This window comes from Vanessa atalanta, chromosome 9 (genome assembly GCF_905147765.1).
Source record: "Vanessa atalanta chromosome 9, ilVanAtal1.2, whole genome shotgun sequence".
In the NCBI taxonomy this organism is placed as follows: Eukaryota; Metazoa; Arthropoda; class Insecta; order Lepidoptera; family Nymphalidae; genus Vanessa; species Vanessa atalanta.
The window spans coordinates 10,259,651-10,273,333 of NC_061879.1; the positions used below are offsets into that span (position 1 = coordinate 10,259,651).

General features: G+C 31.5%; 1 protein-coding gene across 1 annotated transcript; it reads right to left on the reverse strand.

The window, feature by feature from the left end:
- Positions 1-2,233: 2,233 nt before the first annotated feature.
- LOC125066433 lies at positions 2,234-9,489 on the reverse strand. The gene is made up of 7 exons (XM_047674502.1): positions 9,483-9,489; positions 8,170-8,400; positions 7,582-7,710; positions 6,686-6,800; positions 4,278-4,456; positions 3,396-3,461; positions 2,234-2,319 (listed from the first exon to the last, which is right to left on the reverse strand). The coding sequence occupies exons 1-7, from the start codon at positions 9,487-9,489 to the stop codon at positions 2,234-2,236; spliced, it is 813 nt and encodes a 270-aa protein (XP_047530458.1).
- Between the last annotated feature and the right edge of the window lie 4,194 nt (positions 9,490-13,683).

The following is a 13,683-nucleotide window of genomic DNA, read 5'->3' on the forward strand; positions in this document are numbered from 1 at the left end:
AGCGGGTGGCATCTGAAGGGAAGTGACTACCACCGCCCATGGACATCTGCAACACCGGGGGGCTTGTAGTTGCGTTGCCGGCCTTTAAGTTATGAGTACGCTCTTTTCTTGGAGGTTCAAGATTGTAGAATTTAAATTGAAAGTTCTTTTTAGCCCGATACTTTTATCTATTCTTATAAATAGAAGTAAATATGGTCATAAATAGAAGTAACAAAGCCAAGTTCCAAACAATCGATACTAAGAATTTCTAGAAAGAGATAGATGTCCAAGACTGAAACAAGAAATTTACACTTTTAAGCTAAAATAAATACTTGTATATAAATATATTGTCAGAGGATGATGCTATGCATATAAATAGAGACGGGCGCTTACCATTAGTTCTTGCAGAGCTTCGTACACGATCGTGAAACGTCAGATTTTAGCCAGGATTTTAGCCTTGATGTAAGTAGACTATCTCAGTTAAGTTTATCTTTCTCATCACAATCGAATAAATAATTTAGGAACGTATAGACAATCAACACATTTTTTAAAAAGAAGAACATCATTAGACTCGAACAGAAATAAACAATCAATAACTCGACTTTTAAACTTTCACGTGATATACGAAGTGGGTTTTAAAAAATAGAATTGCTAATTCAGGCATAATGAAACAAATAAAACAAAAGGAATTATTTACAAATGCATTTTATTACATAATATAGAAATAATTAAACCCATAAATTTATGGCAAAAATACTCTAAAAAAAGTATTATGTATTTATTAATGGTACTTGGTTTTGTGATTATTAAGAAATTACGCGTAAGTCAAATCGACAAATTACATTTAGTTAATAATTTTGTTTTAAATTGACGTAATAGTTTTAACTGATAACGACTCAAAAATACTCGCAAGAATCTATTTAATTAACTTTTATTATATTTGTGATACTCTTGGTTATCCATATTCCAGAATACCTACGTATATATCAAACAGACCACGAATAAACTTTGACGTCGAAATTTCCAAAGTTGAAGTCAGTTGAGTTGATTTTGTTTCAGACTTCAACTCATCCTTTGCTCTATATATTATCAGCTACATTTCAGAGCACGTACGACTACGTGGCCTCCAAATACTTCCCGTTTTCCCTCATTTTGCCCATTTCCGTGAAGCAAAGTGCAATTAGGTACTTATCAACAAAGATACTCGTAAATAAACTCGTTTTCTAAACTGCGGTTTCGGAATAGTCGAGCAGTCGTTCAGTTATGAGGCGCCTTCTGTAAGTATGTTATAAAGTATTACGATACGATTGTTGTATATGACTTCAAGTTCTTTGTGATACTTAGTACAATTGCATATTAACATACACGGAAGGATGGAAATTAATTCACTGCGGGCTGGAAATTAAAATATATGTGTAGAAAACATACTACACATTGATTATTATTGACTATTATTTATTTAGCTTGATTAATAATTTAATAAGAAAATGAACTATATATTTTTTTTTGGATTTCGTATTGCTATTGGCAGCGTCAACTAAGGATAAGTAATGCCTCCTATTAAACCAACCCTCGACTTAGGACGTCGTTGACGTTAGGAGACAGTTTTTTCTCAATTTTAAATGGATATCATAGTAGCACTGGTTATCAATCCTAATCTTAATTTATTTGTATTCTCTTTCCTTTATTTTAATAATACTGCGAGGCCGAATACGATAAATTTATAAGTAAATTAAAAAAAATGTTAATCTTTATATAGAAAATATGAGATTCGAGTTAATTTTTAATTGAAATATTTTTAGTTTAAAAGTACTATCGCTACATGTAAATTATACATTTATTATTATACTTCTACAAGCTCGTTAGAGAATTAATATTCGTTCGGATAAATTCAGTTTCCTGTTACTCGCTGATAACAGTAATTATATTGTTAATTCAGTTTTTTATGTAATGACTATTAGATACCAATTAAAATGGTCTTGATTAGTTTATACACCTTGATTTAATCGTATAACTTAAAGGCTAACTTAATTATTAATTAGCCAAATATGAATACAAAACTACAATAGTTTTATCTTACAAGGCATTGAGTACAAGTATTATTCTTATTAATTATTAAAATAAAATGTATAAAAGAAATATATTTATTTAATCGTATCTTTATCGTAAATTAAATAAAAGTTACATACATTTTTGACATTCTTTTATTTTAAGATTTTCTAACTTTTAATATAAATAAGTCAACAATTGTTGTTCAAACCGGGTGGTGAGTGAGTCGAAGCGCTGAGAGAAGAACGCTTAGCAGTTGCGCAATAGATTGTCTCGATAAAACACTGCTACCTATAAAAGAGAAAAGAAAAGAAAAGCTTTATTGCAAATTCAACTGTCATCTTGTTGTATGGCCTTCTACAAATCCATCCAGATAGGTACAACCCACAAAAATATTCTTCTGGCAAGTAACTACATGCATAACTTAACACGCAAGGTTGGTGGCGTATTGTAAGGAATGGTTAATATTTCTGACAGCACCAAAGTTTATGAGTGGTGGTGACCACTTATCGTCAGGGTCCGGGCCTATTTGCCTGTCCCCTTACCTATATCACAAAAAAATGTTAATATGGTTCTTAGTTAAATATATTAATCTAAATATTTAATAACATTTATGAAAAAATAAAATGATTTAAATTTTAAAATTTTCGCTTTTAATTTGTTCCTATAACAAAATATAAAATTTAAAGTAAAAGTTCATAATTTCCATTCGGCATTTAAGTATAAGACTTATAAAGTTATGCCTAATACAAAAACCATTACCAAAAGTATTCGAAACCTACAAGTTATTTATTAATTATTTTCTGTCCATAAATTTTCAAGAAGCCGCGAAACTATGCATAAATATAAAAGAATCTCAAACTATTGAAATAATATTTAATACAACGTACAGCACAGACAGACACGAACAAAGTCATCCCAATTATATCTATAAAAATGTATAAATTTCATTTGAATTTTGAGGTAACGTGAGATAGTCCATTGGGCGGAACAGAATATATGGATTTTAAATGAATATTACGAGTTATAAGGGCTATTTGTTCAGCCAATGTAGTTAGTGCGGCCAAAGTACATTAGAATGGACTAAGTGTTAGTAAGCGTTAGTTATGGGTAAGAGCAGAGATGGCCCAGTGGCTGAAACACGTGAATATTAAACGAAGATTAAACCCGGATAAGTATCATTTGATTTTCATGTGTTGATAGTTCAACTCAAATTGCTTGTATAGGAAATCATCGTGAAAAAACCTGCATAAAAAGACCTGACATAAATTGCCATGTTTGTCCTCCAATCTGCATTGAAGTAGCGAATGAGCTACAAGCCGTCTCCTTACAAGAAAAGAGGTTTTTGTTTTAAAGACATTTCTTACCATTAGCTTGTCGTTCTTGCGGCTTCTGGATCTCGTAAACAGCAATATATGCCGTTGGCATCAGTCCTAGAGGATAAAATATTAAATATTTTTATTAGTTTTAATTTTTCGTTAAAATTAAAATTAAAACGGGGAATTTTAAAATTAAAAAAATAGATCAGATTAACGCTTATTTTATTATATCATTCTAAACAAATGCCGGCTACGGTAAGAATTGCGCTACTATAAAAAGTTTTCCCTATCACATACGCCATCTATTCCTTCAATCTCATAGTCTGATTGGACGATCTTTTAACATGAACAGAGACATTTCTGGAGCAAGACCAACATTGACAACAATTGTGAGAATGTCTTGTCCTAAGCCGAGATAGCTCAGTGGTTAGAACGCGTACAACTTAATCGATGATTGTGGTTTCAAACCTTGCTTGCTTGTCTAAGCACAACTGAATTTTCATATGCTTAATTTGAGTTTATAACCGTGCCCGGTGGTGAATCGTCCCGGCATTTGGATAGAACCTGCTGATTTATATTCTGCTCTCTAGACTATCAAAACACCAGTATCAGGCCATAATAATCATATACTTTTAAAATTTATCAACGAACTAATCATAATTTTCAAAGTAGCAATGGCTCAATATAAGTATAGTATAACTACGTCAGAGTAGTTTAGTCATTTTGTATATTATTATTATATATGTACATATATAAGCGAAATACAGCTTACTCATCACGAAATCGAAATGGCACTTGGAATTTGGCATAGTTAATCCTTCCGCGATGTTAGAGGAGTTTGACAAGTTCAAAATCAAGTGAGATGGGTAAATTTGTTTCACTTATATAATACTAATTTCATTTTTTTATAAGGACTAGAAAAATAAATACCAGGGTAATAAACGGTGGTTCGGTTTGCTGTATAATTCGCTGAAGGTAAGCTGAGAGTGCATGTGTACTCCTCGAAGGGTTCCGTGACGTCATCATCGTGTACGACCGCTTTTGTTATCACAGAGTATAGTCCCCATGAATCCATTTTCATTTCCGATACAGCTTGAGTTAGGGGTCTCCTAAAATATAAAAATTAAATAAAGTATAGACAATTATAACTGCGCTACATCTTATGGTAAATATAGATTTTTTTATTTTTTATTTTTAGATGTTTCTATAATAATAAACTTGAACTCGCCATTGGACAAGATCATAAAATGTCAGAATGTGACATTGACAATAAAAAACCGACAAAGTGCGAGTCGGACTCACGCACGAAGTGTTTCGTACCATTATCTATAAAAATGGCTAAGCAATAATGACTGTTGTATGGGAGCCCTCTTAAATATTGCTTTTATTCTGTTTTTGAGTATTTATTGGTATAGCGGCAACAGAAATACATCATCTGTCAAAATTACAACTGTCTAACTATCACGATTCAAGAGATGCGTCCTGATGACAGACGGACGGACAGTGGAGTCTTAGTATTTTCCCCGTTTACTTCTTGGGTACGAAAACCTAAAATTCCGAGGAAAATACATCAAAAATCATCCGAAATATAAATAAAGACTGTCCTGATTGATGGGTGTACCCATCAAGAAAATAGTGTATCAAGAAGTGTTATTGTATGACTGGTTCCCAAATTACGGCAAAGATATAAAACGAGTTAGGAGAGAATTGCACTGCAGATTCCAATGTCGACGTTAGTCTTTCCAAAGTAAATCGAGTAATCCTTGATAAATAAAGTAAATTTTGAAACCGTATAACTCAAAATAAAATGTTATAACAGCAGTTACAGTTGCGTCAGGAATATTTCATTCAAATTCGAACTTAAATTTTACCCTGATTACATTCAAACATAAATATTTTCGGTTCATATTTAATTAAGGTATAATTTTTTGGAAGGCAATGTATTTAATTTTTTCACTTATAAATAATTAAAAATCGTGAATCGTTTTATGATGTTCAAAATAAATATATTTAATGTTTAAAGACCGGATCACATGAAGCACAGAGTCGGACAGAGAAGCACACAACAGCGCGGAACAACGCATACTTGCTAACGTGCAGCTCATGACTTAACTATAATATAATTTGACAATGCAAAGTCTATCGGGCTCAGGTTTGTACAGATTCGTTGTTATACGCTACTTAACCTATTTTATTTTAATGTGTGCAATGTTGTAAACAAATCAGTGGAAATTACTATGCGCTGCTCCGATATGCGTTATACCTAAGATCTCTTTGACAACGTCTTCCTCGTTGTGAGATTAGTCTCTTAAACAATTGTCTCTAAAACAAGCGCAGACTCGATCCTACAAACTAATGCAAATGTACATGATACAAACTACTGTTTGTCATAAACTTCCGTAAGTTTTGAAAAGGGTAATAAAAGTTATTTCGAATCTAATTGATCAAACAATTCGATAATTTGACTTTTTTCATAATAAATTTCATCACTTTCAACTCTATATAAAGAAACGTACATATGTTTATATCAATAAACAAAAAATCTCAATAAAAATAGATGTTTTTATATTAATATTACTAATTTATACTCATATTAGCCGAGATGGCACAGTGGTTAGAACGCATTCATCTTAACCGATGATTGCGGGTTCAAACAGGCAAGCAGCACTGAATTTTCATGTGCTTAATTTGTGTTTATAATTCATTTTGAGCTCGGCGGTGAAGTAAAACATCACGAGGAAAACTGCATGTGTCTAATTTCAACGAAATTCTGCCAAATGTAAATCCACCAACCCGCACTGGACCAGCCTGGTGGAATATGCTCCTAACCATCTCCTCAAAGGGTGAGGAGGCCTTAGCCCAGCAGTGAGAAATTTACAAGCTGTTACAATACACTCATATTATAAATACGAATGTAAATCTGTCTGTTACCTCTTCGCGCTTAAACCGCTGAACAGATAGTATCGGATAAGGACATGGCCGGCTTTTTAATTACACCAATCCGTATTAAAATGGGGTGTTTCGGTTTGTGTGTGATGTTAGAAGAGTTTGGCAATTTCAAAATCAAGGGAAATGGTTCATTTTATATAAATTTTACCCCTTCGATGTCTGTGCCGCTTCATATATATATTTATAAAGATTAGAAAAATAAATACCAGTGTAATAAACGGTGGTTTGGTTTGCTGTATAATTCGCTGAAGATAAGCTGATACCTATTGCATGATAGTTTTATAAATTTGGCGCGGATAAAGCCAGTTCAGCTAGTTTAATATGAATAGTACACGTAACATTTAATTGTTTTGAAGAGAATAACATAATAAATAATCCTAATTACTTACCCCTGTACCGATATAATTATTTCTGGCCTTGGATACAAGTCCTCGGCCACACATATCAGGGTCACCAGGAACACGTATTTCTTCTCTTGTATGAAATGAAAATTTTTACCTGGACCTAAAAATATACATAATCGTAATCAAATATGATACGTAAAATTTTCCAACAAAACTAAATTATACGAATACATTTGATTTTATTGAATAATATTTTCTGGAATCGGTCAAACTTCCTACAATAATTAATTTTATTATTTTTTTTTAATAATGATCTATATATATTATTAAATTATTATCCAAACTTTTTAAGTGTCCTTATTTAATGAAATAACTCGTAACGCTACCGGCGCAAATCATATACACCTACAGGACATATAACTCTTGACTAAATAAACAAATAAAATATCCTCGTTTTTTATCGTATATATAAATATACATATTTCATTACAGTGATACGTTTTGTCTGTTTATATTGTTTCAGTAAAGATAATAAATTAGCATTACATAAGCGGAGTTGGCCCAGTGGCTAGAATACGTGAATCTTAATTCAATTGCAGGTTCAAACCCGGACTGGCACCTCGGAATTTTTATGTATATTAAAAGATTGTGAGAAAACCTCGCTGTTGGGTGAAATTCTATTAAATATGTATCTTATAAATCTTCTTAAAATATGTAACTAATAATACGATCTTACTTAAATATAAAAAAGAAAAATAATTTAAATAATGTATTTGTATGTTAAAAGGTACAAAGATAAAAGCATGTGTTTATATGTATATAAAAGCGTTTAGATACTTTTACGTATTGTACGAGTACACTACTCGTTTATTACCTACAGGGACTCGCAGGTAACACACGAGTATTGAACTCGTATAACCTTACATTAGATAAAGCCTTACTGTAAATAAGCATTGGTCGCGTTTGGCGATCTTCCTCCATAAAAGTTGATACTACACAAGTATAGATGCCACTGAGATCTGTCGTGGGTTTCATTATTTTTATGGCACGGTAGGCCTGTAAGGGCTCATCTGAAACGATGGACAAAATAATTAAATATCGATTTCCGTATTTTAGACAGGTATTTTTTTTTATAAGAAAATCTCTCGTTCAGCAGTAAGTTTTCGGCTCGTGAATCTTTTTTTCAACATTTTTTTTTTAAATAAGGGATGAGGTTGAAAATATATAATAAAATAAAATGTTTTTAATATTATTTTAGTTTCGATTTACGGACATACAAAACAATATCTCACAGCCGCTACTACGGAAAAATCTCTTAAAATCGAGATCATTTTCTGCATAGATAACGCAAAGTTTTCGAACAGATAAGCTCATAATTGGAGATAAAAGCTTACAATTGGAGAGAAAAAATATTATTTTATTATAGCTTTGTAATTCTTCTATATTCGTAGCCTCTAACGATTATTAAAGTATATCTATAAAAAAGCGCTATTGCCAATATTCAATTGTATTTTGAAAGTCTAACTTACCAGATATTCTAAAATTTAAGTCAACTCTTCCCTTCAGCAATCCTACGACCTGAGGCTTAAGAGGCGGTATCCATTGATACACCAGGCTTGCAGATCCGTTGAAGAACCACTTCATCACTAGTCCTTGAGTCGTTGTGTGAGTACTGAACTGACAGTCAAGAACAACAAACTCTGTGCCTATTTCAACGAGAGATGGAACTTCTATTCTATGAATATTTACAGCGACACATTCTGTGAAAATTTCCTGTTTTTTTATTATTCGTGCTGAGTCATAAATTAAGTTTTATCTTCAGTTGTGTTCACTTTATTATATATTCATAAAGGTTAATTAATAGAAAAATGTTTAACGAGTAATGCTTAAAATATTAAATTTTTATAATTTTAAGTTTTTTTTTAGAATTAAATTTTAAGGTTAATCAAGAATGTTGTATCATTTCTGATCTTGTTAATGCCAATATAGATGTTAAGTTTTTCTTATAAAATGAAATAAATACCTTAGTCAAAGATTTATATCATTTATATCAAATCGAATGACTAATTATCTCTATTCTACTTTATTCGAACTATATAAATAAACAAAAAACTATCTACATTCATATATTCCATTATGACAAATATTGTTTTGTAAGATATACTCGAACACACGTCATGAATAATGAATCAAATGTGTACAAAATATGTACCAGCAATACAAACAAGCTTTTAGTAAAATTGGTCTCTTTTCATATTCTTTATTTATTAGGTACGAGCTTTATGAGTAACAAAAGTGCATTAGATATTGTATTTTAATATCTTGGTTGAATGAAGTTTATGTGAACGAGTCATTTATTTAAAGGCTCACGTATAAAAAACAGTTGTTGTATGATGATATTATAATTACTCATCAAGAAGATTATCGAATAAGAATAAAGCAAATTTAACTTTGCATATCCAATAGTGTGAGTAAATTTTTCTATGAACGTTAAGTATATGAGAAAAGAAAAATTAACTGTAGAATTAGCATTGTCAAATAAAAATTATAAAGAATTGAACATGGCTAAATTATTTATATATAATTAACTTAACAAATAAGATTTAACAAGAAAAACAAACGACGTTAATGAAATCACGAGTTAAAGAGAAAATTAGAAAAAGTTGACAAACTACTAAAAGTTTGCACACGCAAACGTAATAATGTGAACACAACATATAATTTATAATGGATTACACACGAGCACACAGCAAGAGGAACACGATCTGCGTATACTCCATCGTATAACATAGCAAGTTATTTAAGTTCGTGTAAAAATATAATCAACCAATTCGAACTATACCAGTCATGCTGGTCGAATCGTAGCGACTGAACTTAATATAATCATGGTAGTCTATGCGCATGCGTACCAGCCTGTTGATTTACTTCTCAAATAATGTTTATCGTTATTTTTGTATAGGATACTCGCACATTATTATCATAATTTGATAAACAAAACAATATCACGTTAGCGAATTTATAACGAGTTGCGTCATGATATAGCTGAGATTACACAACCCTTAAGTTATATGTAGATACATAAGTTAGCTTAAAAACCTTGTAATTAGCATTTATGATGATGAATTATGCAAATTATTATTTCTACAGTTATTATTTTACAAACCTTTTTCTCAGAGGTAGCTTGGAGCATATCTGTGAAAGCAATGAGACCGATTTTGCACCTAATTGTATCAAGCCTTAGTTTTAATATTTATATTATTGTTTTACATTTTTTGGCCTTTAGATTTTGAGAGTGTTTGTAATATTAGTTGTAAAGTCTTTGCTGTTTTTTTATGATGTATCTAGGCTGACAAGCAAATAACCTACCTGATGGTAAGTGGTTACCACCGGTCATAGACAATGGCGCTCTAAAAATTACTAAGCATTCCTTACATCACAAATGCGCCACCAACCTTGGGAACTAAGATGTTACGTCACTTGCTCCTGTAGTTACACTGGCTCACTCACCCTTCAAATCGGATCACAACACATGCTGAGTAATGCTGTTTGGCAGTAGAGTATCTGATGAGTAGGTGCTACCTACCTAGACGGGATTCAATTAAAAAAGAAAATACTTTTATTTATAATTGTATAAATAAGTTATCTCTGTAAATGTAAATATGTTTCGCTATTTAAAAAACAATAAGATGTATCTACTATTACTAGTTTCATTTGCGTTTTAATATTTGACAAGGTGAGGTGGGCAGAACGTTTGCTGACCCGCGACCTCGCACCAGGGCTGCCTGCGTTTAAATTATGGAACATTAACTTTATTGTGATAATCTCAATAATATCGCGTTCATAAGACTCGCTATAATCTATACAGTAAAAAACTTAGAATGTAAAACAAAAGAATTCCATAAGAATTAGTGCGTTTAGTAAACGAACTGTCAATATCTAGACGAGAGAGAGAAATTTTGACGTATGAACAAATTTGCTCGTCGTTACGTTGGTACTACCGGCAACTTAGATTTGCTTTTGATTTTGTATTCGCTTTGTTTAACTATAATGTTGATAATATAAAAATGAAGATCAATCTTTCCATGACATAAAAATTGCGCAGAAAATATTTTCCTCAGAGGACGAAATGCTATTACTTGCGTTTTTACCCTTGATAAAAATCAATTTTTGGATATCCTCACTGTTACATTCGTTATCACCGAATAGATCTAAGTTAATTTAAGTAGATATTTTAGCGACATTTTACATGATTTACTTATCTTAAGAGGAAATATTATAACATTTGTTTATATTTTCTAAGCTTATAAACATTTTGATATTTAGTGTTATAAAGTTTTATTGCATATAAAATCGAGGTTGAAACAAATTCTGTACTCGTCGCGCCTCTAATCCAATTTTCATATGTGTTCCCATAGAGCGACGGACAGCAAGCGTCCCTGCCGCATACTGAGAACTTTACTTTTTAATAATAAAGTGCTATAGCGGCTAAAGTTCAATAAAACAGCGTCGACCGATAGATATCCACTTTAGAATAAATAAGTATTCCTTTCTGAATTAAAGTACTGTTTTTATTTAACGTACCTCGTTGTTGTAGTTAACCTTGTGTTACTCATACGCATTGTGAAAATTGGTCTGGTTACACACACACAGGTACACACACTCATCAGATATTCTACCTTTGAACAACAATAGGTGGTTGTGTTGGTGTTGAAGGGTAAACCAGTGTAACATCAGGCGCAAGGGACTTAACATCTTAGCTCCCAAGGTTGGTGGCGCATTGGCAATGTCGGTAGTTAATATTTCTTACAGCGCCTTTGTCTATGAAATATTTAACGAAAAATCTTTTTTGAAATTTAAGGCTAAATTAAAAACATACTGTCAAACTTTATAATTATATTTGAATGTTTGTATAAATAAGGTCATTAACTATATATATGTTTATTATTAAGTTTCCTATGTAAGTGAACTTTGTTCTTAATGGGAAATAAATCATCTCATAAATCATATGAGCTGTAGTGTCAACTTATCAGCATTTCGCCCATTGTCCGTCCGACTACCTATATAATATATTTAAAAACTATAAGGGTTTTGGTCTGTTTATGAACTTTCGGTAACCGTTTTAAGTTTGAAAATGGACAGTGTCACATTCTCGTGCGTGAGAAAGGAGGTAAAGACGTTTTTCCGGCATCGGATGTCCCTCCGGTCGTGTCAGTTTGCCATTTGATAACGATAGTAAGGAAATAGACAGAACACTGTAATATAATATCTCGAAGTGCTATCTATAAGATAATTAATAATTGAAGTGCCAAAACTTTAAAGTATTCAAAACGGCGTATTATATTATACAAGTAAGGTTAATAACCATTTACGGTTACTCTAAATCTATACTAATATTCTAAATGCGAAAGTAACTCTGTCTGTTACCTCTTCAAGCTTAAACCGGTATACAGATTCGGATTAAATTTGGTATGAATATAGTTTGAGTGCAGAGGAAGGACATAGGCTAATTTTTACTTCTCGAGGGTGTGAAAAAGTCATCACCCATGACGGTTTGTATGCATAAGGTAAAGTTTTATAAATTTCGCACGGGTACAGCTAGAACATAATACTTTTAAAATAAATTGTACAAGAATTTAAATTATCCCATACAATGTTAGTCCCTATGGACTAACTTTAAGAAAAACTAAACAAATATTAATTTGTTTTCTTATTTTTAAATAAATATATAAAAAAAAAATAGTTCAATACTATTTGAAATGAATAAAATCGCTATCAAATAATTTTTGAATTACAGAAATTAAATATTCTACTTAACATACACTATACAATTATAAGATACGTATACAAATGAAATACATAACATTATATATTCAAAAACAATTATATAATATTCGAATTATAGTATTCGACTGCATTTCACAAAATTTTCGTTAATCACACAACGAGATGAAGAAAAAATATTAGAATTAATTTAAGTATTACTGATAAGGCATTTAGCATTTCTTTTTTAGCATTAGCAGCCTGTAAATTTTCCTACTGCTGGGCTAAAGGCCTCCTCTCCCTTTGAGGAGAAGGTCCGGAGCTTATTCCACCACGCTGCTCCAATGCGGGTTGGCGGAATACACATGTGGCAGAATTTCGTTGAAATTAGACACATGCAGGTTTCCTCACGATGTTTTCCTTCACCGCCGAGCACGAGATGAATTATAAACACAAATTAAGCACATGAAAATTCAGTGGTGCTTGCCTGGGTTTGAACCCGAAATCATCGGTTAAGATGCACGCATTCTAACCACTGGGCCATCTCGGCTCTCATAAGGAATAATCTGATAAAAATACTCGGATAAGGCACTGATAAGAAATTTTTGAAATAAGTTAATAATATTTAATTCTTGCCCATATTACGTCTACGTGCCATCCTTGGGAATATTGGAAAGTTTAGATGTTAATAACAAAATGCTTTACGAGTGCTAGTCCAATAAAAATACCCGCGTCAATTTATACTCACATTAGGATAACTAACAACTACCAACAAGTTACGTCTTTACGTTACTTGAAATGTGATGTACCACAGAGAACCGTATACGGGGCTAGTGTTAATTTTTTTAGAAAACTAAATTATTATTGAGATCTCATTGTATTATTAACTCGCAACCTTTCTAAATATGTGCACAAATTAAATTTATTTTAAAAAAATACGACTACATAAGTTACAGTCGAATATTAATTTTGTTAAGAATTAATTTAATGAAATGGATTTCTTACATAGACAAATTTAGAAATTTATCAATTAAAAATTTTGTTATTAAATCTCTAATTTTGTACAATAATATTTACCATATATGTAAGTACGTAGCGTATGTTTCGTTAAAGTACGTAAGTACCTACTTAATAAGCGTGTCAGCTTGAAACGATTTTATACACTTTGATATTACGTAACACAACTTCAAAGTTTATTACCATCATCTTAACTTAGCTCTAACTCTAGTGAAGTAATTTAATACAATACTATTAATTTAACAGAAAAATACGGGAACTGGTAA